Source organism: Mercurialis annua, linkage group LG8, assembly GCF_937616625.2.
Source record: "Mercurialis annua linkage group LG8, ddMerAnnu1.2, whole genome shotgun sequence".
Taxonomy (NCBI): domain Eukaryota; kingdom Viridiplantae; phylum Streptophyta; class Magnoliopsida; order Malpighiales; family Euphorbiaceae; genus Mercurialis; species Mercurialis annua.
The window spans coordinates 2,871,860-2,892,555 of NC_065577.1; the positions used below are offsets into that span (position 1 = coordinate 2,871,860).

The window sequence follows — 20,696 nt, forward strand, 5'->3', positions numbered from 1 at the left end:
TTATCACAGCGTAAAATATAAATTTCAGTTTCAGAGAATTTTTAATTTAAAGTGACAACCGGATGTCAATTCCGGTTACATTGGGGAGTTGTAGTGTTAAGATAATCTTATATTACTAAAACAATGCAAAAATGAAGAGTTTATAAGTATGAGGATTCAACCACTTATTAACTAATAGTAGTTATTAGATGATGGTTGAATCTAAATACATTCTAACTCATTTACAATCACATACTTCCACCTATTAGTTAATAAAATTTCTATTAGTCCAACGGCCGAAAACTACCAACCAAAAATAGTTAAAATTTCAAAATTAACCAAACTATAGATTTGTCACATCAAATCAAACCAATATTTTTGGGTTGGATTGGTTTTGGTCAATTTTTAACTTTTTTTATTCAAAAATTATATTACATATTAAAATTGTATTATCTAATAATTTTTCATATTTGGTTATTAACGTATTTATAATTTTGAATTTCATAATCAACTATTATAACATTAAATATGGATGTTACTTTATTTAAAAAATAAGAAAATAAACATACTATAAATGAAATATTATAAAGGGTAAACGCATTGCGAATTTCTTGTTCTATTATTTTTTATGTCACTTGGTCCTTCATAAACATTTTATATTTAAGTGATCTTTTAACTATTTAGTTTTATATGCATGAGGTCTTTTTACGCATAAAACGTCGTCTCATGCACTTAAGACAACGACGTTTTTTATAGTTTCATCCGCGAAAAGACCATAAGTGTATAAACTAAATAGTTAAAGGATCATATAAACATAAAACGTTTATTAAGGACTAAGTGAATTAAAAACTAATAGTATAGGAATTTTATGGTAGATTGAGCTATTATTAAATATCTGTATGCCTCTAGAGGGTGATATAATGATACTTAGATATTTTTAAATGCAATAACTAATTGTTAAAACATATTCGGAATATAATAACCGAAAAGTCTCTCTCTCATCTCTCTAAACTCTCTCTTTCTTTTCAGAAACCCTAGCCGCAACAAGAGGGAGGTGATTTTGGCCATTGTTTGGTTCAAAATCACCTCCCTACCTTCTCGTTTTCTCTTTAAATCTCGTATTTAGTTTATTTTACGTCAATAATCACAGATCTGAGATCTGTTGGTTTTTTCTTTCTTCCTTTGTGGATGTTTTGTCTTCCTTAGTGGAGTTCTGGCTCTTACCCTTTATGGGTTTTGCTATTTCCTTGATGGAATTATCTACGGAACGTAGATCTGAAGTGCTATCAGTGGAAATTTTATTTCTAATATTCTCTCAATCGGACTCATTCAAAGACCAAAGAGTCGATTTGTGGTTTAAAATAACCTTCGAGTGGAACGGACGGATCGCCGAGTTGCACATTCAAAGAGCTCCGTCAATGCGATTGAAGAAATTAGATATGATTTTTTGTTATTTTACTGATATTCTATTATTGTACCTCTTGAATATATTGATATATTCAATATTTGATCAAGTTGTATTTTTATTTCTCTATTAATGAAATTTTCATTATTCTCAAAAAAAAAAAACATATTCGGAATTATAGCAGCTGTGTCTAGGGATCATTTGGGTAATGTTATAGCTCAATTTTCAGCTGCATTTAGAGCTGTTCGGGATTCTGGTACTTTTGAGTTTTTAGCCTTTCGTCAAATTTGTAAATGACTCAACGAAAGACGGAAGGAGATAAAGTTTTGGTGAAGCAATATGCAAGTTGATTAGAAGAGAAAATTGACGGAAAACGAATGATTTTCTGTTAAAATTTTCTCAAATGATATTATAGAAAACAAAAAATTAAATTTTTATTATAATAGAGCAGCTATGTAATTTTAATTTTAATAATATAGATAGATCGATCTACAGATAAAATTTTGCATATTATTTATGTTAGGTTACTAAAAGTAGTTATATTCTTTTAAATTCTTACATTTTTAATTATCTTAGAGAAAAATTAATTTTTATCTAAAAAAAACACTAATGCAAATATTCTCTCTTATTTTTCTAAAAAGATTATGTTCAATTTTGAAGTTGAGGGACCTACAAATCCATTAACAAAAAGAATAAGTACCATCGACCGTCCACTTCCTTCTCTTCTACTGCTGTTTCCTCCTTCAACTTTTTCCCGGGAAAAGGAACCTTCTCTGAACTTTCTCACAGTCCAAACACACACTTAAACACTCATTCTGCAACTAAATAAAAATCCAAATTCAAATATCTAATGGCATATCCACTTGCAAACATGGAGCTCAGACCACTGGGTAACACTGGGCTAAAGCTGAGCTCCGTGGGGTTCGGAGCTTCTCCTCTCGGTAGAGTTTTTGGCCCGGTTTCTGAAGATGACGCAATCGCCTCCGTTCGTGAGGCGTTTCGTCTGGGAATCAATTTTTTCGACACCTCTCCGTATGTATATTATTTTTGAATTTGTTTATTCTCATTGATTTTGATAGAAATTAGTTTGAATTTTGGATTAGAGAAATTGTGATGTTTGTGTGATTTGAATGTTTAATTGAATTGGGTATTGATAGAATATGTTTTTTTTTTTTTTATGATTAGGAGTATTATTTTATAGAAGAAAAATTGGAAAGTTTGTGTCTTTATTTTGTTGGAATGTATATGCATTAGTGAGAAACTGACATTTAAATGCTTTTGAATTGATTTGTTTCTTATTGGTGATCTATGTTGCATGGAAACTCGAAAATTTATCGAGTCATATGTTTGGACGTTTCATCTCCGTTTTGGAAAACCCTTTTTAAATTCTAAAATTTATTTTTATAATAGCATATTCTTGTAAAAAAATATGAATTAGTCGTTTCTCGTTTCAGCATTTTTCATATCAACATTTCTATTTTCGTGCAACATAGTTAGTGACTAAATTGTAAGCCTCTAATTTGAATGACTGAAACAAATGAGACTGAAGCTTCGAACTTTGAATTACTCAATTTTACTTGACATAGATTATTATTTTTCAATATAATGAGCAATGAAAGAGAAATGCTTGATTACAAGTGAGAGACCAGATAAAATGCCTATACGAATGCTTGAAAGATATCGAATTCAATTTTATACTTGGATTAGGATAAACAATAATTGTCATTTATATTTCTGTCTGCCAACTATATGGCTTGTGTTAGATATAATGATGAGTTTCTACTACATTGATCCAAAAGTTGTGCAATTTTTAGTCTTCATTTCATTGAACTCCGCAACAGAAATATTGACAGAAAACCGGGATGAACAGTTGTTTTTGTAACTTAAAGTTTGTTTTTTTATCTTAAATCCGTGATTTCTTGCTGCTTAACCTCACTTAACGGGTTATCAACATGTAATTTTGTTATGAATTGTCGTTACTGGAAATATATTTTTCTGTTTTCTTGTAATAACTTATTGTTCCAATTCTATAGCTTTTATGGAGGAACATTATCAGAGAAGATGCTTGGTAAGGGACTTAAAGCCTTAGGAGTTCCTAGAGACCAATACATAGTTTCAACAAAATGTGGAAGGTATGTAGAGGGCTTCGATTTTAGTGCTGAAAGAGTAACTAGGAGCATTGATGAGAGTTTGGAAAGGTTGCAGTTGGACTATGTTGATATACTGCAATGCCATGACATCGAGTTTGGGTCTCTTGACCAGGTCATTAATTAAAATTTCTAGTATTTCTTTTTGTAATTCTTACATACGGGTTGCTTACTTATGTTTTATGTTACACAGAAATGGAAATACTGAAATGAAAATCGGTAAAATGATAAAAGAAAAAATTATAAAAATAGGTTTAAATATAAAGATTTTGAGTTCTAGAAGACCAGGTCATTAATTAAAATTTCTAGTATTTCTTTTTGTAATTGTTACATACGGATTGCTTACTTATGTTTTATGTTACACAGAAATGGAAATACTGAAACGAAAAACGGTAAAATGATAAAAGAAAAAATTATAAAAATAGGTTTTAAATATAAAGATTTTGAGTTCTAGAAGTGCTTCCATGAACAGAAACGAAATGCCGAACTGTATAACTCGATAAATCTCCATGCAATATAGCTTATGTTAATATTAATTTAGTGCATATAAAAGAATCCCATGTCTCTCTAATATGGGTTCCAACTGACAGATTGTTAATGAGACAATTCCGGCGCTCCAGAAACTAAAAAAAACTGGGAAGATTCGTTTTATTGGTATAACTGGACTCCCATTGGAGATTTTTACTTATGTGCTTGATCGGGTGCCACCTGGAGCAGTCGATGTGATTCTATCATACTGCCATTTCAGTATTAATGATACAACTCTGGAGGATTTGCTGCCTTACTTGAAGAGCAAGGGCGTAGGTATAATTAGTGCTTCACCACTTGCGATGGGGCTCCTTACCGAAAATGGCCCTCCGGAATGGCACCCAGCATCTCCGGAACTAAAGGTGTATCTCATTCCCTGAAATGATGTTTGATGTTTTCCTTCCATGCCATTTTCTTAATTTCAATTTTTCCATATATCACAAAGATTGCAAATACAGCTAGCAAAAGTTCCGGTCAGTAATTGTTTCATTAAAGTATAAGTCTGTCTATCTGCGGCAAAGTTCCATAACAATTGAATTTCGACATCGTGCATAATTTTCTCCATAACAAAGTTCCGTACCAGCTACATGAACTTTCAGAATCTAGAGTTTGACACATGCATCTTGTATTGAATCATTTTATTGGATAAAGAAACGACTGCTTACTGATCTACCAAGTGTCAAAGACTGATATTATTCCATTTGGTTTGTTTGTCTCGATACATTTTGGATCAATGCTGTATAGAAACTTGTCGAGTCCTATATTTTGGTCTTTCATTTTGATCATCGAATTAATCATAATCATGTCTTTTTCTCCCCCAGTCTGCATGCCAAGCTGCCGCTTCCCATTGTAAAAACAAGGGAAAGAATATCTCCAAGTTGGCAATGCAATACAGTTTGTCAAACAAGGATATTGCTTCGGTGCTGGTCGGAATGAACTCTGTTAGCCAGGTTACTTTTCATGCTTTGCCTTGTACACATTTTCTTCCACATGACAATAATTATTATATTCATTTCCTTCTCGGTACATTTTTTCCTACCGCTGATATGCTATGCCAATATTCACATAATTGAGCTGTACACCATAGTCATAAACATTCACTTATACTAGTATCCTATTGCTATGTTGCACGAAAGTTTCTCGAATCCTACATTTTGGCATTTTGTTTCCATTTTTGGAAACGCTTCAGAAACTTCGATACTCCATGTTCATTACCTATTATTGTAAAACACACGGCTTGCCATTTTTGTTTTGATGTTTTTTTAATTCGGTGTTTCTGTTTCTGTGGTACATGTTCTTGCCTGCTGTTGTTATTTATGACATGCAGCGGCCTTTTCATATAGATATTGTGAAAATGGATGTGTTGCAGTGTGATTACAAAATTAAACCTGTATCTTAGATTATCTGGTCTAGACGTTGAAGTTTAGATTCTTCTCAATACAATTGCGGATATTTTGATTCAGCGAATGATATCGCGATAGCCTCAATCCGATTTATTCACATATAGATTTTCTGATTTATGTTTTCTTAGAGCTTGTAGTTTGGCCTGTTAGTGATGCCACAAATTTTTTTGATGATCAGGTTAAGGAAAATGTTGCTGCTGCAGCTGAAGTAGCAACATTTGGGAAGGATCCAGAAACATTAGCTGAGATTGAAGCAATTCTGAGCCCTGTGAAGAACCAAACTTGGCCCAGTGGAACTCAACAGAGTTGATTTTTCTGCCGTCTCCATGATTGTGTTCCGACTTCCGTGATCATATTCGACATGTACCATTCAAGATTTGAATTGTATAATTTGTGCAGAAGGATCTAAGATTAATAAATTGTATAATTTGGGCAATCTTCTCATGAGGTATCAATTGACTCGAGATTTTCAATTATTTTTCCGTTATCAAAGTGCATTTGAATCACAATTTTCATGATTCATTCAGTTCGTGCAAGACATTTTTTGGTTTGCCTTTGTTACGCATGATGTTATGTTCCTTGTCAGTTTAATATATAGAACGAGCAGTCATCGTAGTCCTTGAATTAGCGTCAATTAACTGGCACTTAGAACCTTTAATCAATTAAGGACAATATTATTTATTTTTAAATTAATTAAGGACAATCTTTTTCTATTTCAACTAAGGATAAAATTGAAAATAAAAAATATTGTCATTAATTGATTAAAATAGTCATGTGTGAAATAACTGAGAATGAATGACACAAATTCATATGTAAGTAAATTTATACATGTTATTCTTGAATGTACAGTTCTTTGTTCTCAATCTGTTATCTGTTTAATTGTAATTACTTGATGACAACCAAAAACAAGGGAGAATTTGAATCAAATAATATCTATTTCTATTTCAGGGTTTTAAATGTACATACAATGATAATTGAATGAAACCCGTATGGTAAAACATGAAAGCTGCACAACAAATAGGAATCTGGCATTTGAAAAAGTAAACGTTTACGTCGGCAACAAACTATTGCGTTAGTTCTAGCTGCCAACCTGCTGTAACGGTGGCCAAGCAATTTCATCATCGTCGGTGTAGCCCTGAATGAGGAAATCTGCACAATTCTTCCGGCATCCATGGTTATAGGGATTCCTAAACTGTCCATCAGGACCACGGAGATAACCATAACGAACAGCATTTGCAAGTTCATTGGTGGTTATATTCCTGGCTATCTGTATATTCAAATAAGAAAATATATTAACAGTCAGCCTTGACCACTAATTAGTGTTACAAAACCGTAAATATAAATTTCCCTAATCAACTTGTACGCTCTAGTCAACTGGCACATATTTGATTTTATTATCAAATTGATGAGAATCTTGTATATTATTTTCTATTTCGACAGATATGTCTAATCTAAGAGAGGGCCACCAATGAGATTTAGAGAAGATTGATAAGCTTTTCACTAATTCGATATTAAAAAAATTAATGTTTGTACTAATTGATCATTGATCAATACATTCAAGTTCAAGGAAGAAATTGATATTTAAGTCGCAGGGAAATGAAAAAGAGAAGCCTTGTCAAATCCAGAAAATAAAATGCATAAATTTTGGGTTAAATGCAAATTACATCATGAACTTTAGCGTATTTCGCAATTACAACAGACTTCAAATCTTAGCAATGTCAGATGCAAATTATCAATGTTGGCAATTTGGAATACCGGGTAATTTTCCAATGAAAAAATGTTGATGTGACGACCAGTATATACTGTTCCAACATCCATATCAGCATTTTTATCGGAATATTGCTTGGTGTCCTGAATTGCAAAAAGTTAATAGTTTGTGTCTGACATTGTCAAGATATTAAAATTGAAAAATATGCTAAAGTTCATGATTTATTTTGCAATTATCCTTAAAACTTAACATTCATTATTTGTCTAGGCTGGCTTAAAATGTAGTAACCTATGGTGCTTTACAAAAGACCGCGGCCTACTACATGCCAGACAGACAATATGTACAACTTAAGCCATATTTTTCCGTCAATTTGGCTCATGGTAGTAAAAAATAAGTACACGAGACAATCAATTTTACTTCAAATCAAAGAAATGACATGGTTTTTCTAGTCAATTACCTGTGATGCTTGAGCTACAGTTAAAACTACGGCAACAATAAAAATAATCATGTCGAAAACCAAAAAGACAACAGCACCGGGATGTTGAACTACCACATAACGGATCCAACTTTCCTCTATATGCAATAGATGTATAGCTGTCCAAAACCCTGCCATGAAAAATAACACTACAAGATGAACTGGTATGTAGAAAAGCAATAATAGTAGCGATGATTAATTGATTATAGCTAAAGAAGAGAATGGCACACTTTTCAGCAAGCTACTTACGTTGAATAGTAACGGCACCTGAAACGAATGATGTCGAAGTTCCCAAGCATACAAAAATGAAGAAGTCCCTTTTGTTCCTCTAAAAGATACACAAATGATGAAAACAAAAGACTGACTGAGAAGACTGGAAAATGATTAAAATTGGATAGCAATGTTGTATATTTAAAGGACAAAAGTAAGAAATACAAGGACACCATTTGATTGGTTTAAACCAATTGCAGAGAAGCATGTACATCCATAAGAAAGAACTGGCATAGATGAACATCCTCTCGAGCAACATTTAGAAGAATAATTCCATTTAAGGGAAAAAATAGAGTTCCATAAACAAGCCTTTAATCAATCAATCCTTTATGTTGTGATTACGGAACTTGCGATAGAAAAACTAAATCCTCACCTTCCCCACACAATTAGATATCCATGGGCAGTGATGGTCAAACTGCTCTACACAACGCTTACATATGGGGCAATGCTTGGAGCGAACAGGTCTAATTATCTGTGAAAAAATTTAAACAGTTTAAGAGTTATAGCAATAAAATAAAATAGACATATATAAATGTCCACACCAAAAAATAAAAAACCCACCTTGCAGGTAGGACAAAGTTGAGACCAATTCCCCACCCATACAGACGAGTTGTTCAGATCAATGTTTAACAAAGGATCCTGCTCGTCATCAAATAACTGTCAGCAACTGAAATAGCAGAAGAAAAATGTTTCAAGTAAGCATAGACATGAATCTAGATGATATAAGAATCAGAGTCCTTATTGCCAGTCGGAATAAAATTTTGTTCCATCTCAAATGGATAAGCTCCTGGCTATAGCTAGGTAGCGGTCCATCGGTATCCAAATATTAGGGGTGAACATAATAACGTAGATTGGACTTTTGATGATCAATAGTAGACACCAATTTACCCAGAAAGCACAAATGAAAACTACCAAACACCCTGAAAATTTAAAATGATAACAGCATCAACTATATAAAGGCAAGGAAAGGAGATACAGGCAAGCAAACACCCTTAAATTCATAACAATGTAAGCTATATACCTCTGCATCTGCATCTTTATCCAAATTGTCAGATCTTTTGATAAAACCTGGATCTCTACATCAGGTGATTGAGAAAGAGCATGATGTAAGTACTAAGACAACATTTTGGCAGACATAAGAAAGAGATATTCTTTAAGCAAAATAACAAATCTTAAACAAGCGTATCCTAGTATAGATAGCAGAAGCTGCAGAACTCACTTTAAATAAGAAAATCCAATAGGTCGTCAAGCAAACTTTAGCTTAATTGCACGTGGTGCAAATGTACAAACATTTGAGTTATCTAAAATAACTTAATTAATGCAGAATGCAAAACCAATCATATGAGTTCAATTCTGAAAATAAGCAGTTATAACTTATATCAACAAATAACATCTTGCAGATAGGACTCGAAGCAGTATGCCCACAAAAACCAACTTGACATCAATAGCAGCAAAAGAAATTACCCACTACATCTGTAAAACATGACCAATGAAGCAACAGCAAGAGAAAGAGCTGCCCACCCCCAAAGTCCAACAACAGCTGTTACCTTTGGAAGATTCGGAGCTGCAATGGCAGTGGAGATTTTATCATAAAAAGAACAACACATTTTTATTTTCCAGAAAGTGAAACTTGAAAATACAAATCTTACCAGCAATAATTGAGTTGGCAAAGATGAACATGAGAATGATTATAGTAGATGCCAAGATAGGAGCATAACCAATTTGCCGCAACTTCCCATTAAAAAGTTTGTCGCTCCAATGTTTTCTTTGTGCCCTTTGTGCATTAGACTGCACAATAAGGTAAATAGACAATATGAATACCAAAACCAAAATTTTGCAGCTGTACCATGCAGCTGTCAAGCGTGGCTTTAGAATACTTCTCCAGCAGCATCAGAGCTCAATGTATAACAAACTACTCAAATACATTGATCAGTTACATGCATACTCTGAAAGGGATAGACCCAGATTACAGAAATACAGCAGACTGAACTTCCTAGGGAAAAAAATCACAAATTTCAAGCATGAAAAACTGGGGAGCAAAACATCCATAAAAACTTGTAAACTCTGTCGCCTAAACTTACACGGTATTCACATTGAAAACTCACTTCAATGTTTGTTTATAGGGCTAATACTATCAACACAAAGTTACGTACAAGGAAAAGGGCGACTTGCAGATGACCTTTATCAGATGCAAGCTGAGCAGGAGTAAATCCATTTTTATCTTTCACTGCCAGTTCCTGCTTTGTGCCAGCATGTACAAGCACGGTGCAAGCTTCAACGTTTCCTTTTAATGCAGCCCAGTGCAAAGGGGTGCAACCTGATGAAATTAATGTTCAACATAACATAGTTGTTACTTAGATGTATAAAAGAACAGTCTTTCTATCTTTTCAAACAAAGATATATTAGAATGCTTAAAACCAGCGTCCCCATTAAAAGTGTGATGTCTAAAGCAGGTATCTTAATTTTGTTTTGATTTTGTAGTGTCGATCTATATCTTATAACATCAATTCTATATGTAGTAAAGGTTAAACTGGAAATTATTCTCCAAAACATCAAATGCATGTAGTCGCTCATGATGATGGATTCAATTATATCCATCCAGAAACATTGGTGTGGAAGAGAGATAGTGCAGGTTATTTTCAAACATCCCGTCAGTAGCAACTTTTCTGCTGAGTCAGTTATTTCATCTAATCTAGAGATGCTGAAAGGATATCAAATGGAAGTTGATCTTTTATGGAGTCTAATCAATGGATGAGAGAAGTGCCTCTACCAACAACCAAAAGTTCTCTTTCATAATAGAATAACTATCAGAAAATACTCAATTCTGCAAGAGTAATTCGAAGATGCATATAATTTTATTTTATTTTTGTCACAGGATTCGCCTTTTACATTTAAATTTTCCAACTGACTGCAGTATTCATTCAATCCTTTTTAGTTTTAAATGTCCCAGTAAAGACGAGAGGCATTGTTTGTTCACATGAATGCTGAAAATAATTGATTAGACATACATGCTACTAGAAGCCCAGCTCTTTCTTCTTCTTTCAGTCTTCTTAACTACCTTTTCTCTAAAGAAGACATATAGATAAATAGCTATTGACCTATAGAAAGTCCACATTCATAAATTTCTTTCCTTTGAAAAGAAGCACACACCCAATTTCTGCCCTTCTCGGTTGGTGAAAGATTTTTCTTTATCTCAAGTACATAATGTCACACTAAGAATTTTGTCAATTAAGAAACATAGTGCGGAAACGGGATACTTGGACATGCACACAGAGAAATAGTGTTATTTTATAAGGTTTCCTATGTTAGAATGAAGTTTCATGACCACAGTGCGAAATTTTCGACACGTTTCCAAAGTTTCCAAAATGGGAAACATTGATTGAATAAAGTGTCCATGCCACTATAAATGTTATATTAGTGCTACAATTAACTAATAAACGAAAAGGTTAATTTTAGAGCTACGTCAAAAACCCATTTTTAATAAAAGGAATTTATAAAGAGGGGTAATAACATGTCAAAATAAAATAGTGATGATGACTCCATTAATCCAAAGTTTTCAAACTCTTTGAGAGGGAGATAAGAATTAACTATAGCAAAATAAATTAGATAAAAGAAACGGCACCTTCTCTGTCCTGTCTTCCTTGGCTTGCATCTCGAAATAGAAGTAATCTAACTGTGTCAGGATAACCCTTGTATGCAGCCCTGGTAGATTGCAAGAATAAGTTTTTCTCACCCCAAGAATTGACATAATTTTAATAGAAATAAATCTAGGGTGCAAAATATTGTAATAAAATCACTTCATAACATATTGTAATAACACAGACAAATGAAATTTTTAATGGCATAAGGAAACAACCATAATAAGTTCAAAATATTTTAATGTAGATTGATTCAAACATATGAATCTCAATAAGCCTACAATTGCTTTTTTAATCCAAAGTTTTAAACTAAAATTTTAGAAACCTATTTCAATACTCTTAACCCTTTCTGGCTCAATTTTCACATAGTTTTTTTCCTCCATTTGTTGATGAGAATAATATATAATCATAATCATATAGAGCATAAATAAATTGAACTAATTATTTTAAATTTCCAACTTCACATTTTCTTAAATCTTAAGAATTTTGATATTCTTTTAAATTTTGATACATAAAATAATCTAAATTATGATGATTTAAATGTTTAATAAGGCACAGTTTTATTACATTTTAATATGTATTTTACAATTTATAGATTTTTAATTAATAAATTATATTACTTTTTAAATACGGTTCATCCCTGATTTAACCTCTAATCTACGACTCTCCACATTTACTGATTCAACGAGCGCGGGGTTCTACAACCGTCATTTTACCACAAAGATTACCATAGCTATGCCATATTCTGCATGACTTGACTAAAAATTACTTTCATTTTACATTTAAATTCAAACAATCCTTCTAGGATGAATTTTTTTTTATAAACAACTGAAAAGGCATGACTAAAAGAGAGAAGTATTTAAATGTTGACACTAAAGGTAAGCGCAAAGTAAATATCTATAAATTCCTTCAACCATAGTGTTTTGACATACCAATGAAGAGGGCTCCTCCCTTCATTGTCTGGTACATCAAATTCACCATGATACTTTGCAACAATGTGATTCAAGACAGACGTTTGCCCGTACTGAGCCGCCACATGAACTGCCTGCAGCAGACAAATTGAGATTTCAAAGATACAAATACACGCTATAAGAGCACCACATCCTAAAAAATAAGAGCCCCAAATTGACATCAATTGAAGAGAAATTACCCGATATCCATTTATATCAGCCGCCTCAACTCGAGCTCCATTCTGCAATAACACTTCAGCTGCTGCAATTGAACCCCTAACTGCAGCCCAATGCAAGGCTGTCTGCTGCATATTGTCAGCTGCATTTACATCACCTCCATGCTTCAACACCACAACACACATTCAACACTTATCCCGGTCAACTCCATTAAAAATATCAAAAATCTAACGAAACAAATATCTTCAACTCTCATTTCGAATAATTTAAGTCGCAGTCAATCAAATCTAACAACCTTGACAAACTAATAATTCAAAAGAACACTAAAATTTAATCTCTACACATAATGCAAACAATACCTCGATAATATATTGAGCAATATCAGCAAAATTGTTGAGAGCAGCCCACTGAAGAGCATAGTAGCCGTTACCGTCAGGTGTAGAGAGAGAAGTACCGTCTTCTTCAACAAACTTCCGCAATTTCTCGAAATCTCCGTAAGCAGAAGCGGAGAAGACATCGACGACCGGCGGTTGTTGCTGATGCGGCGTTTTGGAGTCCGATGATGGCGATGATACTACTACTTCGATCTCTGAAGATGCCATCTATGAATTAAACAGTGCGAAGGGAAGCTTAGTTCATAATTGAAGTTTAGGGTTTGGAATTTTTTAATTGGGGGTTTTAGGGTTTATGGAATCTAAAATTGAAAAATGATGAATGTTCTTCTTTGTAATTGGCGCTGATGTTTCAACTAATTTCTAGTTATCAGTTCTTTGGTAAATAAGGGGTTATTTTCACTATAGCCCCTAAACTTTTATCTATTTTACACTACAATTCTTTTACTGTAATTTATATGAAATAAGATATCTAATTTTTGAACAATATAATTACAATTCTTTATTATTCTTTTTGTAGCAACTTTGTTAAAAAAACAAATTGATCCAAACATCAATTATATAGTTGATCTAACAAGAAATTACAAATACGCAAACTATATGGGAGTAATTGTTGATTTTTTCATGCCAAACGAACAATAAATGATTAAATGCGGGCGTGTTAGATAAATTGACGAGTCACGTTACGAGTCACGTTAAATTACAAGTTTTAAATCATTAAATACAATTGTAAAATAATAAAAACATAAATTGACGAGTCACGTGCATAGCACGTAAAGCGATATTACTATATATAACATGTCATGTAAATGTCATTCATGTATTATACTTTTAACTTAAATTAAAAAAAATTATAATAATTTATAGGTTTAATTAATCACCAAAAAAACTCCGACCTTTTAACCCCTTATCACTTGCATCATGACGTTGTAATTTTGTCTATATCACCCTAATTTGCACCTTTCTTTTCCAATTACACCCTAAAAAACTAAATTAAACTATTTTCACTAGAAAAAAAATATCGATTTGGTCCTTTATTTTTAATTTATTTTCTGAAAAGTATTTAATATACTAAAAGTGAAGGATCAAATTATCATTTTATATAAAAAATGAAGGATCAAATTGATTTTTTTATAGTGAAAAAGGGTCAATTCAGTTTTTAGGGTGTAATTGAAAACGAAAGGTGTGAATTACGGTGATATAGACAAAATTGCAACGTCATGGTGCAAGTGAAAAAGGGTTAAAAGGTCGGGGGTTTTTGGTGATTAATCCTAATTTATAAAACCTAAACTTTTTTATCTTTTTGCCAAAATTTTATTTAGTAACTAAATTAATAAATAAGGTGGCAACTTGAGAGGCTGCCACCTCACATACTTTTTTTATGTGAAGTTCAAAAGCGACTGTTGAACGTCCAAGTAAGATAATAAAAGGTGCTTTAGAGAGAAGAAAAACAGTTAAAAAGCAATACATACCTCATGTTATATATATGTTCTTTATTCATTTACTTTATATGATTTTTATACTAATTTGTTTATATAATATTTTTTGTACCTATAATTTTATTATTAAATTTACAATTGTTAAGGTTGAAGATACCAAACGCATAGAAGATTTGGATATTGAGTTGCAAGGGTTGAAAAATATGACGCGGATATGCATTTGAATTTTTTTTGTATACTTTAATAAAGTATATAATTATAAAATTATTTTAAGATGAGTTTTCTAAGTATTTTTTTATATACACTATAATTTATTTGAAAGAATCAAGTGAAAGATGTTTATCTCAAGAGTTTATTGCTTCTGAAGAGATGATTGAACAAAATAATTTCTCATATATTCAACTTTATCAGATAATATATTGATAATTTAAAAATTAAATTATTTTATTATTTTTATTACATTAATTATATTTATAATTAAATATTTTTGCAGGATGCAATTGCAAACTCTAATGGAAATAAATTCGGATGAATTATAAATATTTAATGTATTTCGTTTTATTGTCTTTTTTCATATGTTTTATGTTTATTTTTATGAAATTATATAACAGACTTGTAAATTGTTAGACGTTTTAATAAATAAACAAGTCTGATAATTTATGTATACTATGTGATTTAAAGACTATTTGATTAAATTTTATTTGATAATATCAACTAGCAGCTCTGTGTTGAATTTTGTTTTCTAAAAATAGACAATTTTATGTTTATGAATTAATTGAGGTAAAATAAAAAAAATCAAGAATAATTATAATTTTTTTAATATATGTGTAAAAAAATATATCCCTTTTTAAGTGGGACGGAGGGAGTATGTATTAATCATCAATTGATTAATTTTAATATATTTCAGAATAAAAATTTCACCAATTTGTATATAAGATTATTTTTTATTTATAAAAGTATTATAATAATTATTAATTATAATCAAAATAATTTCAAACCTACTTAAAAAATTAAATTTTAATATATGATAAATAAAATAATTACTTAAACATCAATACAAACTAGTTCCGTAAAAAGATATTGGCAAAACAAATTTCAACGTTCCATTTTTTTAGCGATTTAAATTTAACATTTAAAATATTACGAAATAAATTTAACCTTTTCAATTTTTGCATTTTGTAGTCTCATCTTGAATTCCAGCCATTTTGTCATCTTCTTTAAACTACATAGTGTAAAAATGCGAAAAGTTGAAATTTTAATTATAAAATTTTAAAACGTTGAAATTTAATATGCCAATAATGTGACTGTCACATATGCACATAATGTTTGGAAAATAATTTGGGCTATAATATATAAAAATTGAAAAAGATAGAGTTTGTTTTAAACGTTAGATTTAAATCGCTAAAAAATGAAATATTTTGCTAATACTACTTCCAAAAACAAACTTATAAAAATTACTATAATCAAATCAACTAGTTGATTTTGCCAAAGATTCCGGTCAGATCCATCCAACGATTTACAAAAAATCATACTATATTCCTCCACAATAGAAAATAAAATTAAAAAATAAAAAACGACGCAGCCTATCAAGACCAAAGCCACCACTTGAAGTACAGTTTAGTTCTACTGTGTGTGGCTCAGAACAATTCAATAACTCATAATCACATTTCTCCCTGAAAATGGCAGCCGTTAGAGTGATGGCGGCGGCTACGACAACAACAACGACGACAGCAACGTCGTGTTTATTACTGAAAAAACCATTCAGTTCCACTCAGTTCAGTAAAATCTGTTTCAATGGCAAACGACAAGTGTCATTGTTTTCTTCTACTTGTGTTAGAAGATCTTCGATTTTGAGTTGTCGGGCTATTTATAATCCTGATGTCAAGGTTAAAGATGAAGGCCAGCCGGAAACCCTTGATTACCGTGTGTTTTTTCTTGACGCCACTGGCAAAAAGGTCTCGTCTTTTATTTTTTTCTTTTGTCATTTTATTTCATTTGTGTTTGTTTTTTGAATGAAAAATGTGGGTTGTGAATGAAATTGGAGTGGGTTATTTGGGTATTGTTTGAAATTTTGTTTATTGTTGTGCTAGTTTGATGTTTGTGATTTTACTTTCTGTTTGTTTCCTGAGAAAATAATATGAAACATAATTTTGTATCTCAAAAGTTCTATTTTTTTCATAATTATTACCTTCTGGCTTGTTTGAAGTTAATATGAAAAAGAAAGCAATATCATGTGTAATAGTTTAACTTTGAGATAATATTGAGTATTATTAAGTGATTCTCTTATCGGGTTTGTTGCACTGAAACGGAAATGGAAATTGCTGACATGAAAAATGATGAATAGATAAATAAATTAGTGTAAAGTTTTGGAGCTCTAGAAGTATTTCCCGAAATAGAATAAAACTGTCAAATATAGGACTCGATAAGTTTTCGTGCAGCATAGCTTATTGGAGAGAGTTGTCTGTGGTTTGGAGGTTTTCAACTTGTGGATGCTATCAGTTTATGGTGTCGAATGTAATTGTCTTGGTAATTCTTTTAGTGTGTTATCTTATTGGCATTCTGTGTTTGAAAGCTGTTTTTCATTTAATGTAACAATCGCTTGACAAATTTTATTAGCTGAATTTTTTTCTATGTTTCCTGCCGTTTCAGGTTTCTCCATGGCATGATATACCTCTGCACTTGGGTGATGGCGTGTTCAACTTTATTGCTGAAATTCCTAAGGAATCAAGTGCAAAGATGGAGGTTGCTACAGATGAGCAGTTCACTCCCATCAAGCAGGATACAAAGAAGGGGAAACTTAGATATTATCCGTAAGATACACTACTCCTTTCTTAGTAGTTCATCTACTTAGTTCCACCATAAAAAAGGGAGGAGCCTTTGAAATCTTTGGTTGATAATTCGAATTCATGGAAAGAACTGTGACTTTTGCTGTTGGCTGGAGTGTATAGGGAAATAGTCATGTAAACTGTTTCCATATGACGTGGATAGAGCCAATAAAATTATAAGACTTCAGAAAATGAGTGAAAATTCTGATGAATAACATTACATTATTGATATTATTTAGTGGTGTGGTATAATTTTATTGATTCTGTCCACGGATGACACGGTGGACAAAGTCGATTCAAGAATTTGTCAGAGTGTATAAATGGTTAAAATAGTTATGGTAGTTTGTATGGGTACAACTTACAAGTATGCTGTTTGCTCTGTGTGCTAGATATGACTTGAAAATTTCTTGACTTTGTTTTTGTTAGCCACTGGATGGTGAATGAATGCATGCGTTACTTTTTGAAATCAGATGAAGTGTATGATTATTGCTGTATTGCTCTGTAATCGAGATATGATTTGACAACTTGTATCTAGAATTCAATATCTGTTACATAGCTACTATTAATGTGGAGTGAGGATGTAATCATTGGTGTACCAAAACTTGTTTCAACATTTCGTTTCCTTTTTAAAAAACACTTCTGAAACTCGGAAAGTTTATATTTATAACCTATATTTATAAAAAATGTAGTTTTTATGTTTTCATTTCAGCATTTCTATTTCCGTGTAACATAGGAATCCTTGGACAACAAGAAAATTTTCTGCAACTCAACAACATAGAAAGTTTGAAAGCTTTACTAATGAATGTAGCGCAGGCTTAACATTAATCTCCCTCACTATACTGTTTCCCCTTTAAGTTGCATATTAAATGCAATTCTTCTCAGTTCACCCTATTTCCCTATTGAAATTTGAACTTTCAGTGCTTTCTCAATCCATTATTTGTAGGTTTTCCTCCTTTTTCTTAGCTTATTGCAGTCATCAGTTAACAACATCCTTGCGTGACTAGCATGATCTCGATATTCACATCCTGTTTGTGTCAGCATGTTGGATTTTTTTTTTCCATTTGTTGTTTTTTTCGTAACAGGATTGTATTTGCACGTAAGTTTGCTGTATTTCAACTACTGTCGTTCTATGTCTTTCATTATTCTCGAACTTACTCATGTAATGCTCTGAATTCCTTTGTTTCAGCTATAACATAAACTGGAACTATGGATTGCTTCCACAAACATGGGAAGACCCAACTCTTGCAAACCATGAAGTTGAAGGAGCTTTTGGGGATAATGATCCAGGTATATCACCATAACGTAATTCAGTATCCGTCTTTCTTGCAAAATAACAGTTGAATTTAATATAATCATGTTCTTGATTCCTAGTTGATGTTGTTGAAATTGGTGAAAGACGCGCCAAGATTGGTGAAGTTATGAAGGTCAAGCCCTTGGGTGCTTTAGCCATGATTGATGAGGGCGAACTTGACTGGAAAATTGTTGCAATCTCATTGGACGATCCACGAGCTTCCCTCGTAAATGATGTTGATGATGTCGAGAAACATTTCCCAGTAAGTTTTTTCTCTAGGATGTTGTTAGCTTTTATCGAAGCCTATATGTGCTGAGTTTACTTTGTATCGGTATGTGTTTATAAGACTTTGAATTAACAAATAACTATTACCATCCTGAATGGAAAGAGGTCCGAGGATACCAACTGATTTTTGAATTCACCTATGTATATCTCATTTAACGCATGAGAAATTTATTACAGCAGAATTATGATAAGAATTTGTTACAACAGAATCATGATAAGAATTTGCTGGTTTTTTCTTTCAGGGTACTCTAACTGCAATTAGGGACTGGTTTAGGGACTACAAGATCCCTGACGGAAAACCTGCTAACAAGTTTGGTCTTGGAAACAAGGCAGCAAACAAGGTACTTTTTTATCAATAGTTTTCTGCTGTTAATCTTTCTGAGATGTTTATATTACTTCCAATTTTTATTCAACAAACATTGTTCTCTTACTAGGAAAAGGTAGGTCTCCGCTTCAGTTGATTTGTTTCGGTATTTTTGTTCGATTTGTACCAAAAATAAACTGAAATCTTTGTACTTCAAAAACGAACTAAACCGAAACTGAAGTGTTTGATAATTGCAAACTGAACCAAACCAAATTTGTCGATTTTTGTTCGGTTATTCAGTTTGGTTTGGTTTGGTTTTTGCACAGCCCTAGCTGTTAATGTATGATGATGCGAGTTATGTAGTCTGATAATATTTTCAACAACTTATAATCATACACTGGAATCCGATTATCTGAGAGACGTTTTTTCTTATAATCGCATAAAAAATATCTTTCTTCTTTCACTCAAACTTTCTATATATGAACAGGATTATGCTTTGAAGGTCATTACTGAGACTAATGAATCTTGGGCTAAACTAGTCAAGAGATCAGTTCCCGCTGGAGAGCTCTCTCTTCTATAAACACAACCACGACGGTTTGATCATCGAAGTTGAAGTAGTATTGCAGGGTTGCTACTTGTTAGAGTTTTGCCTTTTAGCAAGCCAGTTCTTGTACTCTTGTATGTTGATATTTAAACTTTTTTTTCCTTAGCATCATTCGATTTGAATGATCCCATTGATGGAGTTTGATTGTAACCTTTCATGAAATAAAGATGTTATTTTCATTTAGAGGTTGATTCTACTGCATTTTCAGTACTTTTATTTTATGTTTCTGTAATTTGATGATTCATTTTTAATTTTTGCTAATAAGCTGCAAGCAGGACATATTAGTATTTTGTGGTCAATTACAAAATGAATTCCTTTAAATTTGGCTTTACAATTTATACTCAGCGTGACCTAAGCTTCATATAGTGCAAATTAAATCATGGATTTTAGTGCAGCTTGTAATTACAACGCAATTTTAAAATTTGGCAGATTAATTTTTTTTTTGTTAAAAATGATAATTGACTGTTAAGTGTCGAGTGTCAGAAGTTAGATCTATAATGCCATCATATTATCAGTGGGACTCTATGGGATAGAGCTCCCACCACTAGGTCACGCCACCTAGTTAAATTTGTCTATCACTTTTTATGTTTTGTTAAATCAGAACACTAAACTATTTTTCCGTGAAAAACGCCGATGTGAGCATAATGATATACTATGTTTTGTAGCCACATCAGAGAACAAAATATACGTTAAAAAACTAAAAGTTGATAACTGATTTTGTAAAATTTTAAAGTTGTATTAACACGATAAAGTTCATAATATTTCTTTGCAATTAATCCTTATTTTTTTGACAGGGTATGAATTTTATATGTTAATTAAGAGTGTCATGGCGCCACGTCATTTTTACATCAAGACAATGAGCATTTGCGATAGAAA

General features: G+C 32.1%; 3 protein-coding genes across 3 annotated transcripts; 2 read left to right on the plus strand and 1 right to left on the minus strand.

Annotated features, from left to right (window-relative positions):
* The first annotated feature begins 2,103 nt into the window (after nt 1-2,103).
* On the plus strand, nt 2,104-5,971 carry LOC126662160 (L-galactose dehydrogenase). The gene is made up of 5 exons (XM_050356051.2): nt 2,104-2,416; nt 3,418-3,646; nt 4,122-4,421; nt 4,881-5,009; nt 5,641-5,971. Exons 1-5 carry the CDS (start codon nt 2,235-2,237, stop codon nt 5,770-5,772), a joined length of 972 nt encoding a protein of 323 aa, XP_050212008.1. The 5' UTR covers nt 2,104-2,234; the 3' UTR covers nt 5,773-5,971.
* A 407-nt stretch (nt 5,972-6,378) lies between these two features.
* On the minus strand, nt 6,379-13,431 carry LOC126660778 (probable protein S-acyltransferase 23). Its single transcript, XM_050354444.2, has 13 exons — nt 13,040-13,431; nt 12,704-12,844; nt 12,486-12,598; nt 11,538-11,617; nt 10,069-10,232; nt 9,565-9,703; nt 9,380-9,479; nt 8,937-8,991; nt 8,477-8,554; nt 8,289-8,387; nt 7,895-7,973; nt 7,628-7,776; nt 6,379-6,729 (listed from the first exon to the last, which is right to left on the minus strand). Exons 1-13 carry the CDS (start codon nt 13,280-13,282, stop codon nt 6,541-6,543), a joined length of 1,629 nt encoding a protein of 542 aa, XP_050210401.1. The 5' UTR covers nt 13,283-13,431; the 3' UTR covers nt 6,379-6,540.
* Nucleotides 13,432-16,078: 2,647 nt separating this feature from the next.
* LOC126661247 (soluble inorganic pyrophosphatase 6, chloroplastic) lies at nt 16,079-20,003 on the plus strand. The gene is made up of 6 exons (XM_050355074.2): nt 16,079-16,466; nt 17,161-17,321; nt 18,523-18,623; nt 18,708-18,889; nt 19,155-19,253; nt 19,704-20,003. Exons 1-6 carry the CDS (start codon nt 16,191-16,193, stop codon nt 19,794-19,796), a joined length of 912 nt encoding a protein of 303 aa, XP_050211031.1. The 5' UTR covers nt 16,079-16,190; the 3' UTR covers nt 19,797-20,003.
* The last annotated feature ends 693 nt before the right edge of the window (nt 20,004-20,696 follow it).

Coding starts and splice junctions, on each gene's coding strand:
- LOC126662160 (XM_050356051.2), top strand. CDS start 2,235: ATGGCATATCCACTTGCAAACATGGAGCTCAGACCACTGGGTAACACT. Junction 4,422..4,880: donor CAGCATCTCCGGAACTAAAG/GTGTATCTCATT, acceptor TTTCTCCCCCAG/TCTGCATGCCAAGCTGCCGC. Junction 5,010..5,640: donor GAATGAACTCTGTTAGCCAG/GTTACTTTTCAT, acceptor TTTGATGATCAG/GTTAAGGAAAATGTTGCTGC.
- LOC126660778 (XM_050354444.2), bottom strand. CDS start 13,282: ATGGCATCTTCAGAGATCGAAGTAGTAGTATCATCGCCATCATCGGAC. Junction 7,777..7,894: donor AGGTGCCGTTACTATTCAAC/GTAAGTAGCTTG, acceptor TTTTCATGGCAG/GGTTTTGGACAGCTATACAT. Junction 6,730..7,627: donor CTGTAGCTCAAGCATCACAG/GTAATTGACTAG, acceptor TTGAATATACAG/ATAGCCAGGAATATAACCAC.
- LOC126661247 (XM_050355074.2), top strand. CDS start 16,191: ATGGCAGCCGTTAGAGTGATGGCGGCGGCTACGACAACAACAACGACG. Junction 16,467..17,160: donor TTGACGCCACTGGCAAAAAG/GTCTCGTCTTTT, acceptor CTGCCGTTTCAG/GTTTCTCCATGGCATGATAT. Junction 18,890..19,154: donor ATGTCGAGAAACATTTCCCA/GTAAGTTTTTTC, acceptor TTTTTCTTTCAG/GGTACTCTAACTGCAATTAG.